Source organism: Macadamia integrifolia, chromosome 6 (genome assembly GCF_013358625.1).
Source record: "Macadamia integrifolia cultivar HAES 741 chromosome 6, SCU_Mint_v3, whole genome shotgun sequence".
NCBI classification, from domain to species: domain Eukaryota; kingdom Viridiplantae; phylum Streptophyta; class Magnoliopsida; order Proteales; family Proteaceae; genus Macadamia; species Macadamia integrifolia.
In genome coordinates this window covers 35,206,636-35,220,192 of record NC_056562.1, presented here as the reverse complement: position 1 = coordinate 35,220,192, position 13,557 = coordinate 35,206,636, and the positions used below count along the sequence as shown (strand labels likewise).

The following is a 13,557-nucleotide window of genomic DNA, read 5'->3' as shown; positions in this document are numbered from 1 at the left end:
TTGTGTCATCTTTGATATCATGTCATTTAAATTTATGTATCGAAAATTTTATATCATCTCATTTAAATTTAGGTATCAAAAAGTTAAATAGTTAGTAAATGTACTTTCTAAGACTTTTATTTATGTTGACCATATGAGTATAAATGCTAAAGCTTTTTCCCAACGGATCTAGATGGTTGCGTTAAGGGAACTCAAAGAATATAAATAAACGAGGTCAAATAATGGCTTGTTTAAGGGAATTTATTTTAGTTCATCATTTATATTTTTTTGTTTTTCCTAAATATGATACAAGCGAAAGGTTTTCCCAGCCTGCCAGTGTGAGGAAGAATATGAACACAAAAAATCATTTATATAAGGCCCAAATTTCTAAAGCAGTTGAATAGAAAAAATAAAAAATCATGCAAGAGGGAAACTGTACACTTAGCATTGTGGAAATCTTTTTCCCATGATTTAATTTAATAAAAAAAAGCCTATTAAACCCAACTTGAGAAAACTCAAGTGGGTTTACTTTTGCACGGGTTGGGCTTGGGCTGGACAAGGTCAACGCAAGGTTGGGTTGGGCGTGTCCCATGCCGGCAGCCCACCCCACTTCGGGGTCTATTCAAGCTTCAGTGGGGCTTTAATTGCTTCTTTCCTCAAATCTCTGCGGCTATTCCCAAAGAAAATACAGAGGAGACGATCACAGGACCAGAAGCAGAAGAGATGGCATTAAACATCTCCTACATCACAGATGCTCAGCTTCTTTCCCTGAAACAGAAACCAGATATTGCCATCGTAGATGTCAGGTTAGTGCTCTCTCTCTCGTGTACACTTCGGGATCTAGATAAGGAAGTTTAAGAAATTGACGAGTCACTGTTCATCGATTACAGGGATGATGAGAGAAGCTATGATGGACATATAGCTGGTTCGCTGCACTACGCTAGCGATACCTTCTCTGAGAAAATTCCGAATCTTATACAAGAGGTTAAAGGGAAAGATACCCTTGTGTTCCATTGTGCTCTAAGCCAGGTTTGTTGCCTCCACTCCTCTTTTTATTAGTAATCTGTGTTTTTGTATTTATTTGGTTAAAAGAATTCGGTAAAGAACCTATAGGCTATAGAACCTTTAATTTCTAGAGGCTATGTACATGGGCTTCTGTTTGTATCTTGTGTAGCGACTTATCTTTTTCATTGCAAAGCTAAGAGATTAACAAAAAGGGTTTACATGGATCAAGGAAATGGAGGAGCAAAACAAATGGTTTTGCTAATTTATCATCCCCGAATCATCTTTCTTATCATCAAGCATTGAAGAATAGCCAGTTATCTTCTTCCTGACATCCTGATATCCTGATATGATTAGTCATTGTCTTATTAGGGTGACATTAAATTTCATGTAAATTGGCAATTTACTTGATTGAGTTAGCCTTTGACCTTGTTATATATCGTTTTAAAATGTGATTTGTGATTCTGGAAACCAAGGTAATTTCGTCCAAAGACTTGAGATTTTAGAAGGATGCATCCTTAGCATACAAGATAAACATCTTAATGCAGTGAATGCCACCAGCCAATATTTTTAGCTTGTGAATTAATCTTGTAGATGGTCATTGATTTGTTTTTGTTTAAGGCCTTGAGCTTCCAATGCATTTTGAGACTGGATGTTCGATTTTCATTGGATGCATGGGCACTAAAGATTATGGAGATAAATGGTGGGGGGTGAAGGAATAACATCTAAATAAAATCAGTGTAGCTGAGATAAGGATGTCAGATGGATGAATAGTAAAACTAGAAAAGATCAGAATCCCATTTAGTTGGGATAAAGATTAGTTTAAGTCGAGTTGTTTGTTCCATGCTCCTTCCCAATTATTGCTTTTTTTGAGTTCATCTGCTGGCTTATTGCTTTTAGGGGGTTGGAATTACTAAGATGTCTATGAGGGAATGTTGTCTCTCTGCGTTTCTCATAATTTTAATCTGGAGTTCATGTCTGGGATGTCCTGTCGATGCTACATACTGTTGGATATGTATGTATCCCAATCCGATCCCTTCCGCTGCGTGATTGGATTTCAGCCAACACATACAAGGAACGCGAACATGGCTGGCTTTTGTAAAGATTGTTTTGGAAGAACAAAATCTGTTCTGCAATATAACTGGTCTTTGGATTGTCAAAATCATATACATACAAGACATTTCTTGTTGAGTGGAAGTTGTGAACACTCATGTAGTGCTCCGGAAATCCAACATAGTCTGCTTGTATACCACTCTTTTTTTTTTTCTTATTCTGTGAAATGTTTGCATGGCGCTCTGTTTCTACTTTCCAGTGGAGCCCTGGAATGGGTACATCTCCTTCACCTCCGAAAAGGTGAGTGAGGTGAACCCCCTCCCCCTCCCACCCACCCAAAAAAAAAAAACCACCCGAGTGAGGGGTCGTGGGTTTGGCAGACTTGGGACTGATGTGAGTTAGGTTAAGATAGCTTGGATTAGGCCTAGATGAGTTTAGGTTCAGTTGGGTATTGAGTTGGGGTATGGCTGGCTGGAAGCTGAACCAAATTCAACCTATTGCCTTTGCTGCTTATCCACAATAGAACAAAACCTGCACTTCTTCAGTGGCGGTTATGGGCAATTTGGCTGTCCAAAATCCAGTGTGGTTTGTTATAGCAGCAGCATTTTTCCACAAATAACAATTGTTCCCGAAGCAAGGAGGATTTAAACTTGCAATTTCATAATATATCATTATCTGGTATCCCTATCAATATTATCCAATACTTTCTTGATTGCATTGACAATAACTCATGTCAGTATTTCCACACGTCTTTACTTCCAGAAATGATTATTATGATAGCTTTGGTTTTGCTTAACTGGTTGTTGCCTTATCTTGATCATGTTAGCAGTAGCTCATGCCAGTGTGCCACATTTGTTCAATTCTGGAATGATTTAGTGCAAAACACAGAAGGTTTCTGTGACATTATTATTCATCCTTCAACTAACCATAAGATGGTTGGTTCTTTGGTAGGTGCGTGGCCCATCATGTGCACGCAGGCTTGTTGATTATCTTACAAAAACGGGAGAAGATGTGGGCTTAAAGAATGTTTTGGTTTTGGAACGTGGGTTCAATGGTTGGGAAGCTTCTGGTAGACCTGTTTGTTCCTGTACCGATATCGCTTGTAAAGGAGATATCACTTGTAAAGGAGACAGCATAGATGCTGTGTCAATTTCATCTACGAATGAAAAATAAGAGAAGGCATATTATCATGTTGTACTTTGTAATACAGAATGTTTGCTCCATTATGTGTGTACAATAATGCTCAACTTGTGTACCTAAATGCTTCTAAATCAAGTGATTTCCCTTCCTTATTAGCTTTAAGCTTAGTGCTTGATGGATGAAATATTGTATGATCAAATGATGTGAGGACTACCACCTCTTGGCTTGGCTGCTAACCATTTGGTCAAGTCTCATATTCCTTCTGAGGGAATTGATTACATGCTTTAATTTTCACTATCAAATGCAGAAGAATAGCAGGAAGTTGGTGGAAAGGGTTTCCACATCCTGTGTCTATTCCCACTTTGCCTTTGCCTCCATTGCCATCAGCTGTCTTGCTGCCTACACTGTATTCTTCTGGTACTGCCTTGTGCCTTCGATTGCTAGCTACAGAAACTGCTCATAGCTCTGCCTCGTTTTAATCACAATGTTGTGGTTGTCATCTTTGCAGCTGACAGATGAATTCAATTGGGGATCATCCAAATACAATGTTAGATAGGGATAGATTTTTTTTTTTTTTGGGTGAAAAAGATAGGGATAGATGAATCGTTATTTGGTAGCCTTCCTTAGAACCGTAGAGTCATGGATTTATCCTTTATGGCTATAGTTTGATTTGTTTGTGTTGTATTTTCTCTTATAGAGATTTTAATCAGTTGATGGCTCTTTAGTTCTATTGCTATAAATTATTTGGTGATAGCTCTAAAACTACACACTTGCCCCTCCCAAACCTAGTAATAGCAAGAGCCTCGTACACTGAATTGCTCTACTATTAAAACTACATTGGGCTTATTTACTTAGTTATCATTAATTTTTAACTTGTTCTTTTTTAGAAACTTACAAGTGATCTTAGAGAGTTCGAAAACCCATGAAATCCATCATGGTGTTGTATTTTAATTTGTTTTCTAAAATAAGGCACCTTAGATCGTGAGAATGAAAATCCCACAAAAATAATATTGGAATCATTGAAATTCTTCTCCTTTTCCATGGTACCTAGAACTGTTTAGGAATCGAGATCATCCGTCTTGTTAGTAGACAGGGCTAGGATCTAGCTTTGATAATGTTGACTAAATGGAACGTTACTAGAATTGACATCTTTGATACTGGTATAGGTATAGACCCATCTTGGATACCAGGAACCGTCCCGATTGACTCCCTTAGTGAGAAGATTTTAGATCAAAGCTGGCGAGACCCATTTCCCTCATAGCCTATCCAAGGACTCCTATTCCAGCAGGACTTTCCAAAAAATTACATTTTCTTCTCTATCTATGAACCCTAGATTGTAGGTAAAAGAATAAACTTTTGATCCCTTATTGAATCGATACAGAATGATACAGCGATAAGTTTAAGTATTGATATCAGTATTGGCAATCCCACACCGTATACTATACAAGAAATGCGACTCATACTTACCCATCGCAGGAGAGAATGGTTTCAAGGTTGAACCTATGACCAACGATAAAAGTGTGTCCTGTGTCTCGCGATTTGACCCGAGCCGTACCGGCCAGACCACGTTGCGAGTCAAAAAACTAAACAAACGAAAAAATCCCGGTCCACCAGCGTCAATTTCTTTATTATTTTTATTTTTTATTTCCTAGGTGTCAATTAAACGCAGACTAGAAAAGTAAAACTACAAATCGATCGCAACTCTTCTTTTAAATTTCTTCAGAAATCTGTGTGTGCAGAGAAACTGAGAATCGAGGCATTGAAAACAGAAGAAAAACGCTTCAACATGGAAAGTATCGTAGCTCTCTTCATGTCTCTATGCTCATGTGTATCTCTTTCGTCCCATTTCTAGGTTGAGTGCTATCTTTTTGATTGATCCTTTCTTGTTTTTTCCTTCGATGCAGGTTTGCTTGGCATGTTTGTTACCGCTCTTCCTTGTTCCCATCGTGAACGTCTTGCCCCTTTTATTCGATTTTTTTATGGTAAGGGTTCCCTTTCGATTTTTCCTTGATTTTGCATCTGGGTTAATGATTATAATTGATCTTTGTCAATTCGACTATTTTTTCCCCTTTCGATGTCTCCTCTTACGTTTATATGGGTTCTGGCGTCTTCTGCAAATTGATTTTTTTTTTCGCAGGGCAAATTGTATAAGCTTTTTGGTTGGGAGTACAGGAAGCCGGAAAGGGCTCCACCTGCTTGTCCATTCAAACCTGCTGCGGCCAAGGCCACCAAAGTAAGTCTACTTTTCAAATTACTCCTTCCACTTGATTCCCTTTTGACTTGTCTGCATCTGCCACCCCTACAACTTATGATCTTCAGAGCGTCACCAAAAAAATATTTGATTCGCTGCGATCTTCAAGCTGTTACCCATGAAAAACTATCTGCCATAAACTATTTTTAATGTTGGAAATATTATGAACAATACACGTAGAGTATAACTCTTTTTGATATTGGGCTGGGTAAGTAAATTGAAATTTGTGTCATGTCTTGATGGGCGGAATCACAGTGGGCAATATTCTAGATAGAGAATGAATGTGATGGGAGGAGGGGGAAGCTTTATTTATTCTATTTGAAAACTTTGTGTAAAAAATGTATAAAACTGATGGTATCATAGGCACTGCTACAATGGGCGTGGCTTTCAGGAAAACTACTTTTGTATAGTATTAACAATCAACAGTCGTCAAAATAAGGAAGTTTACCTTGTCAAAAATCTGTGGTGCATAGTGATGGAAGAAAAGTGTATCATCCCTACCTTAGTTGTGCTATTTCTAGAGACATGTGGTGTTAAATTATGAGGTGTTTTTATTTGAATCGGTGATGCCTATATGAGATGGCCCTATGTTCCATTCATGACAAAGAAGAATTATGGTGTATAGCACCTCGTGGTTTATACAGTCTACAGAAAGGAGATTGAAGTTTCTAGTGGGGAAAGGCCAAACTTTCAATATAATTTGTAACTGGTTTCCCCATGTGTGATTATTGATTATGAAAAGCCAGAATCTCAGTATAATTTGTAAAATTTAGGTTTCCCTTAGGTGATTATTGATTATGAAAGAAAATGGGGTCAATTCTAATGCTCTTGGGGGAAACCTTAACTTTGGTATTCTGTAGAGTCTTATGATTAAGAGAGCAGGGGATTACCCATTGGGGCCATATTCTTGGAGATGTTCAAATGTTCTAATCTGAAGTCACTTAGGGGGGGTCCCATGCCCCCCTCCTCCAACACTTCTGTTTGGATATGGATTCAAGACTGTTTAATTTTCAACTTATTGCCGTCACTTTTCTTAGATCTCATTTTTAGGGGTTAAAAGTTGCTAGTTTGTTTGCTTTTGGTGCCAGTATAGAGGTTTTTCTATTACCTGCCTAATGAGCCCCATATCTAGCTGGTCCTATATGATAATGGTAAAGCTATAGGCATCATACTAGCAAATTATCAGTCCATAGAAAGAATTGTTGATTTTGAAGAGGCAGAGTGGGAGTTTCACCATATGAAGTCTATACAGAGGTCCCTATTTGATTTTTCATGGAAGCTAAGGAAGAATTAAGGCTATTGTGTTAACTGGCATGGTTCTCATTTCCCAATCTCATGAAGTTGGCATTCTAGGCTCTGTTGTTGATTAGAGATTTGCGGTTGCAATTGGAGTAGAGCTATTTAATTCGTCATCATCTTGTGAATTGCACTTCTTTCAAAACCCTACTTTCTATGTTTATAAATACCCTTTGGGAAAAAGGGCATATCCCCGCATAGCATACCAACCAAACTGTTCAGTTTGTAAACCTCACCATCATTCTCCATTAAAACGCTCCTTAATCCACTCCTATACAAGCAAGCCAGCTGATAATTCCATTTTCTTCTATTCCAAAACCTACGAGATTTACTCGTAGATTTCCCCTAACCCTACTTTAGTCAAGAATCCTGAATCTCTCCACCTTGGTTTTCTTGTGAAAATTTATTTTACCCTTAAGTTCATCAATCAATTCTGGTATCAAATCTCAAGTCATTCTTCATCACCTTCTACCACTAGTTGTTCTTTAAATGTGTGGAATATTTTACAATCCATACAGTAAGGCAGAGGACCTTTTCTTAGTTAGATTACTCAAAGTCAGAATCCCAGTACATGTTGGTATTCGCAAGGGAGTGATAGCAAATTTTATATTGAATCTGATAAGTGCATGGTCTTTCCGGGGGGGTGTTCCCAAAGATGTGAAAACTTGATCTGGTTGCATATTTTTCATTCCTTATGATTTTATTTTAGGCAAAAGTTCATTAGGACAGTTGGGTTGGGCCAACCGACTGTTGGATAAAGTTGTACACCTTATATATCCATGTATCCTTGTATTTTCGGTTGATTAGCCATGTGTTAAACTTCAGAATAAAATTCATTCAAATACCCAACTATATATATCCATGTATATCCATACACCCTCTTTGTAGTCCCTAGATTTTCAAAGCTTTACTTTGCCATTTGGCTAACTCTATTTGGGCTGAAACTCAACATTTAGGCAGGGGATCTTAGGGTCTACTTGTCCACAAAATTTATGCCTTTTTCGGTCTGCCACGTGGCAGACATTTAGGCCATCTGGACAAGCTTATCAGGATGGCCCATCCTGGATTACATTGCCCCTTTTTTATTTTTATTTTTTAACCATGTCATAAAGATGTATTAGATTAGAAAAGCCACAGTGGCATACCCTCATAAAGACTACTTGTTATTAACATTAGAGGAGGGTATCCTGGCTTCTGATTACTGCAAAAGGTGAACAAGAGAGAAGCAAAACGAGGTTGTTCAACTCTGTAATATACTGATGAATGCTCCAGTGCTGAGTGATATGGTGAAACTGGAGGTGTTAAAAGAAAAAGGATGCAGCCTTAAATAGATGGAGTGTTGTTGTAGCAAAACAGGATTTGTACAGCCGATCCTAAGTATGGGGGGCAAGGTTTAGGCACCGTTTGATAACATTTCTGCTGTTTCTGTGTCTAGAAACAGCAGAAACGATTTTTCACGTTTCCGAAAACAAAAACGGATTTTTTGGTATTTGATAAACATGTTTTTCGAAACGTTTTTTGCAAACATAATGCCACTAAAAAACCCAATAATATCATCAGATGCCCAAAATGGAGAGAGGGTTCGGTTTCCTCTTTTTATGTTTAAATAGTTGAGACATTTATTGGGGCACAACAAAATTTTTTTTCTCTCAAATTCGTTTCTAGAAACGACGAAACAAGTCAAACTTGTTTCATCAAAGTCGTTTCTAGAATTATAAATAGGCATAAAATTTGATTTATGTTTTTAGAAACGGGTGAAACAGAACAATTTCATCAAACGCTTTTTAGGTTGTTTCTCCGTTTCTGGGAACAAGAAAACGCAGAAACGATAGAAACGGAACGTTGTCAAACGGTGCCTTAGTGATTTGCATTGATTATCACTCAAGTGCCATCAGAGGTTCTGTTTGTGCTTTGTGGTTGTTGACTTGGTAGTATTTGTCCATCTGTCTATCTTACTGGACAAAATAGCTTTCAAGTGTCCAAATAATAATATCAAATTCTTTAGTTATTCAAAGGCATAAGGTGCCATGGACATAAGATGAGCCTATATGTCTATTTTGCAGCACCATTGGGTGTGTCTGATTATCATAATTTTCTGAAGACTATTCTGATCATTTTGGTTAAGTTGTTAGAATTGGAAGTCCAATGGGTGCATTACTCTAGACTTAAAATACCAACATCAATTTTTGTGAAAACACTTGAAGAGAGGTAAGATTGTCCTGAGATTTTCACAAACTTGGCATTGAGATGTAATTTATGGAGAGTTAAGTGATGCATTGACGCACTTCAGTATTGGTCAAAAGCTAGACCTTGGCCATGACCCCCTTGCAAACGTTTACTCTCTTTTTTTTTTTTTTAGTATGCAGGATTATACTCATCCGCCAATACATTTTGTGGTGGGTTATTTTGTAAGCATGAAAGGAAATGTAATGCCAGTGCTAGCGTGTTCGGCTGATACATCTTGTGGTGGTGGTTCTGTAACGGTGTAAAATAATCTAATGCCAGAGCCAGGGAACAGCCCTACCCTTGCGACACTTCCTGTTCCACTGTAGATGCACTTGTGTTTTCATTCTCCTACTACCACCTTTCAGACGTGCTCTGGCCTAGGCCCTGAACATTACTTAAAGATGAGATATGATTGTCTTCAAGCAGGAGAACTTAATGATTCTCTTGTTATGTGCAGGTGGGAGAAGAACTCGGAACACCTCCTCTTAACCAGACAGTGGGAACAGAGTCAACAGATGATAAGAAGCATGATTGAGAATGCAACTCCAATCATCACAATGATACATAGTTTATGCCTTTCAATGCTTCCATGACTGTTCACCTTAGAGTGTAACAGTTCAGATACAAGAGAGCTTTGAGACTACTATATGATAAGATTTAATTTTATGTTTCTGGTGATTTTGGTCAGAGGAACAAAGTAACACATTTAAGGACTAAGTTTTCCTTCACCAGTAAAGAAGGATGAATTCCTTACTCCGTTGGTGATGCGACCCCATGATTGAAGTCTTGTCTCGTCTTGTCTCATCATTACTAGAGGCCAAATACACCTCTGTTCTTGATTGAGCCGTGCTGGAATAAGGCCATAGTGGAAATCCAAGTCTGAATGCAACTGAGCCAGTCCCTATTAAACCCGGGCCAGTGCTTATCCCGTCTATGTAGAATCGTGGAAGGGGTGAGTCGTTCTTAACCGTTGGCATTTTTCCGCAGAGTGACTGCCCTCAACGCTTAAACCCTGGCATTTGCCCTGACAACCAGTCCCTATTAGTTAGATGATGTGGGAGTGGAACAAGGGTCCCCCACCCCCACCCGGCTGATGGGCCAGTGGATAAGGATCATCCATGGCCTCTGTTCATGTACAATTGGTAGAGCAAGCCAGGGCGGCATTGTACTATGTACCTTCCAAACATGAGTGTCATTCCTTTTCTTTTCCATTTTTTAAGGTCTGAAGTTAATCTAAGTTGCCATTGCCAACCAAATAAAGGATTAGAACAGCTCACAATGGTAAACTAAGGTCCACACAATGGACCTTGGCGGATGACAACTCCGCTGGTATCTCCTTTTCTGCGGCCGCCTGCCCTTCTAAAGAAGGGGAGGAGAAAAGGGTGGGCGAGGGATCATGAAAACTTGTTAGGTAAATGGGAATTTTGTAGACCATAGAGGGTGGTCGATGACCCTTTCAATAGGAGAGGTCTCAGGAGGTGATGAGATGTTTCACCCGGAGATGGTGTTTTTGGGGGGAGGAGGGAGGAGGGAGGAGGGAGGAGGGAGGATAGGGGATATCAGATATATTTTTGTACTAAAAAAAGAAAGACAATGACATTCATTAAGGGCAAGGGATCGCTGCTTGGTCGCATGACCCTTACAGTAGCATGGTGGCCAAAGAGAGCTTGTGGAGGGGCATCAACATGTATGAAATTTCTTATTTCATGGTAGTGAAGGGGATTTGCGCACTCCATAGAGGCGCAGGAGCTACTCAATCAGGCAATATTTTTTCTCCATTAATTGTTAGGGAAGTGGTTCTCTATTCGGTAGTGTGACCTAAGAGTGACTAAGACAATGCTTTATGTGTCTATCTCTCCTCTCCTAAACAAGGGGCAATGATGTCTTTTCACATAGGGAAGAGTTCTTTTTCCCTTTTTTTTTTTTTTGATGATTTTTTTTCCAAAATTATTATTAGGGAAAAGAAGGCTACTATGCTACATGAGATCTACGCCCAAACACAAGAAGGGTAAAATGATTATCCTATCCCATGTTGGATGTCCTTGCGTATACATTCTCATTGACCCCGCACTCATGCAGCGATCCCCAATATCCATTATTATCAGTAAAAGATTTGTTGGTCTAACAAACCACTGTGACACTGGAGAGATGGAAATTAGAGTATTTTAGATACTTGGTCCTATATGTCCCTTGAATGAGTTGTATCCTCCATTGGGTTCAGTGGAAAACATGGTAGATTGTCTTTTAGGGTATACCAAAATGTTAACTTTTTCTTTGTCAATGAAAACTGAAATGGTGGGTGAGAGTGACTGAGAGATATGAGAATAGGGGGGAGGGATTTAACAATTGATGTTAACAGTTTCCAAACATTCAAATGTAACATGAGGAGAAACAATGGAAAAGGTGATGCTGATCCACTCCCACTCTTGAGACTTTTTTATATTTCACGCTTGAGTGAGACCCATTTGTAATACAGGTGGGAAAGGAAAAAGGGAAGGTAACCAGTGGATGGTTTGGTTCCACCACCAACCCCGTGGAAGTCCAATTCCAAGCCCATTAATCCTTTTTTTTTTTAATCCCTGCTGGGCCCATTGGCAACTATGTCTCAACTCCTTTAACTCCCCCTCTAGGGTTTCAACAATAGGAATGGGTTGGGATCGGATCGGTAAGATTCGCCGATCCTGATTTTGGCTGATTTGACTCGTTTAATTTTTATATGGAAATTAGAGTTAAGGCATGAAAACATCTATTCCAGGGCCGATAACCTCTTAGGGGCTCTCACTCTGGCACCATTGTTACGCTTCTGGAAGAACTCAACTCCATAAATAGATTTACAAGATGGGAGATTGAAAACCATATCAACCCACATCAATTCCCATAAGAAATAGATGTGAATCAACTCCCATAAACTAATATAGGATCATAACAATACCCAACACATGAACATACATCTCAAAGGGTTCCAACCCTCGACACGGCCTAGGAGGATCTTGTAGTTGTAGGTAAAGTCCCATTGGCCATTCAGATTGGATATACCATACAAGAAAAAAGTTAGAGAGAGAGAGAGAAATGAGGATCATATTTCAAAGAGCGCATCTTTGTTTGAGATCCACATCCACAACCACTATGTTTGCCTTAGAGCCCATTTGGTATCATTCTTAAAAAAACGGAGTCTTGTGTTTGTGTTTGGTGCATGATTGTAGTGTTTCTAATTTTTTTTTAAAACAAAAAATAGGAAAAAAACAAAAATAGGTCGATTTTGACAAACACCCAAAACTGCCGACATTGTGACAACAACTTTCTTCATCAACTTTGGTCTGTTCAGTGGACCCACCCCCCACACGCCTTCTTTCTGTCACAAGTCTAAAACACCTTTCACATTGCCAAATAGCCAAATACTAATAAATAGAGTTTTTATTTATTTATTTTGTTTTATTCTTGAAGAGAAATAATCCATTCCACTAACATGCTTTCTGATACCAAAAAGATACTAGATTCTGGCTTCTACTTGTTAATTTAAAATCTTTCTTTCCAATTCTTAAAGAGAAAGATGAGTGAGTTTGAAACAAAGATCACTAAATGGCTGTTGGGCAAGACCTTTAGCTGTTTAGAATGCAACTTAATTAAATTGGAATCCGATTCAGATCAAAATCGGCCAGGAACGATTTGGATCCCGGTTCCGTGTTTTTAAACCCTAGTTGGAAATCTCCGTTGGCCCAAATTGTCTATTTCTTCTCTGTTTATGGTTGACAGATTACCCAATTTTCTTTTGACATTTGGTATGGGCCCATATGGGAATATGACTCTGGGCCCACTACTGCCACCCGACAAAGCAACCAGTCCGTGAACATGGGGACCAACCCGTTCCATTGATATATTATATAAAATTACATTCATTTTCTTTTAAGAAAAGGGTTAGGAATGGTAGATAGATTTTACCAAAAATAAGAATGGTAGATAGATAACCTGTATGTTAGATTCGACCTCAGGACCTGGAAGCATCAAATTTTCCACTCTGACCCACATACTTCTCTCTTTTTTTTTTTTTTTTTTTTTTTTTGGGGGGGGGGGTGGGGTTGTGGTGTGTGGGGGTTGAATTAAATTATTTTTTATTAAAATATAAAAATGAAAAAGAGGTATTTCTTCACTTTGAACATTAGGATTTTGTTCCTAACTTCATGGTATCAATAAACAAGTCAAAAAATTAATTTTTTAACAGAAAAAATGAATGTCTATACCATATTGTCTAATCCGTATCCATCTGATATCTATATTGATAATAACTGATATCAATATGAGTCGGTCCATACAACTGATCCGATATCAATACCTAAAATCGTGGGTGGATAAATAAGGGAAGGGTATTTCATATATTCAACTAGTAACAAGGGATAGTAACGGTGTGGAACACATAACATTTTTTTCTTTTTCTTTTCTGTTCACAATGGATGGTAACTTTTCATAAAATAATAACTATAGGATTCCATCCATAAAGGGGGGGGGATACAAGAGTGTTGTTTTTCACCAATGATGAATTGTCATCTAGTAGGAAATGTTTAATGAGGAGAGAAAGAGAATGTGGGATCAAGAGTGGGATGTGAGAGTGTGTG

General features: G+C 38.5%; 2 protein-coding genes across 2 annotated transcripts; both read left to right on the top strand.

The window, feature by feature from the left end:
- Positions 1 to 625: 625 nt before the first annotated feature.
- Positions 626 to 3,329, top strand: LOC122081521 (dual specificity phosphatase Cdc25-like). Its single transcript, XM_042648672.1, has 3 exons — positions 626 to 785; positions 870 to 1,008; positions 2,986 to 3,329. Exons 1-3 carry the CDS (start codon positions 703 to 705, stop codon positions 3,205 to 3,207), a joined length of 444 nt encoding a protein of 147 aa, XP_042504606.1. The 5' UTR covers positions 626 to 702; the 3' UTR covers positions 3,208 to 3,329.
- Positions 3,330 to 4,818: 1,489 nt separating this feature from the next.
- On the top strand, positions 4,819 to 9,634 carry LOC122081388. The gene is made up of 4 exons (XM_042648501.1): positions 4,819 to 4,963; positions 5,079 to 5,156; positions 5,312 to 5,407; positions 9,405 to 9,634. The coding sequence occupies exons 1-4, from the start codon at positions 4,961 to 4,963 to the stop codon at positions 9,480 to 9,482; spliced, it is 255 nt and encodes an 84-aa protein (XP_042504435.1). The 5' UTR covers positions 4,819 to 4,960; the 3' UTR covers positions 9,483 to 9,634.
- Positions 9,635 to 13,557: the final 3,923 nt, after the last annotated feature.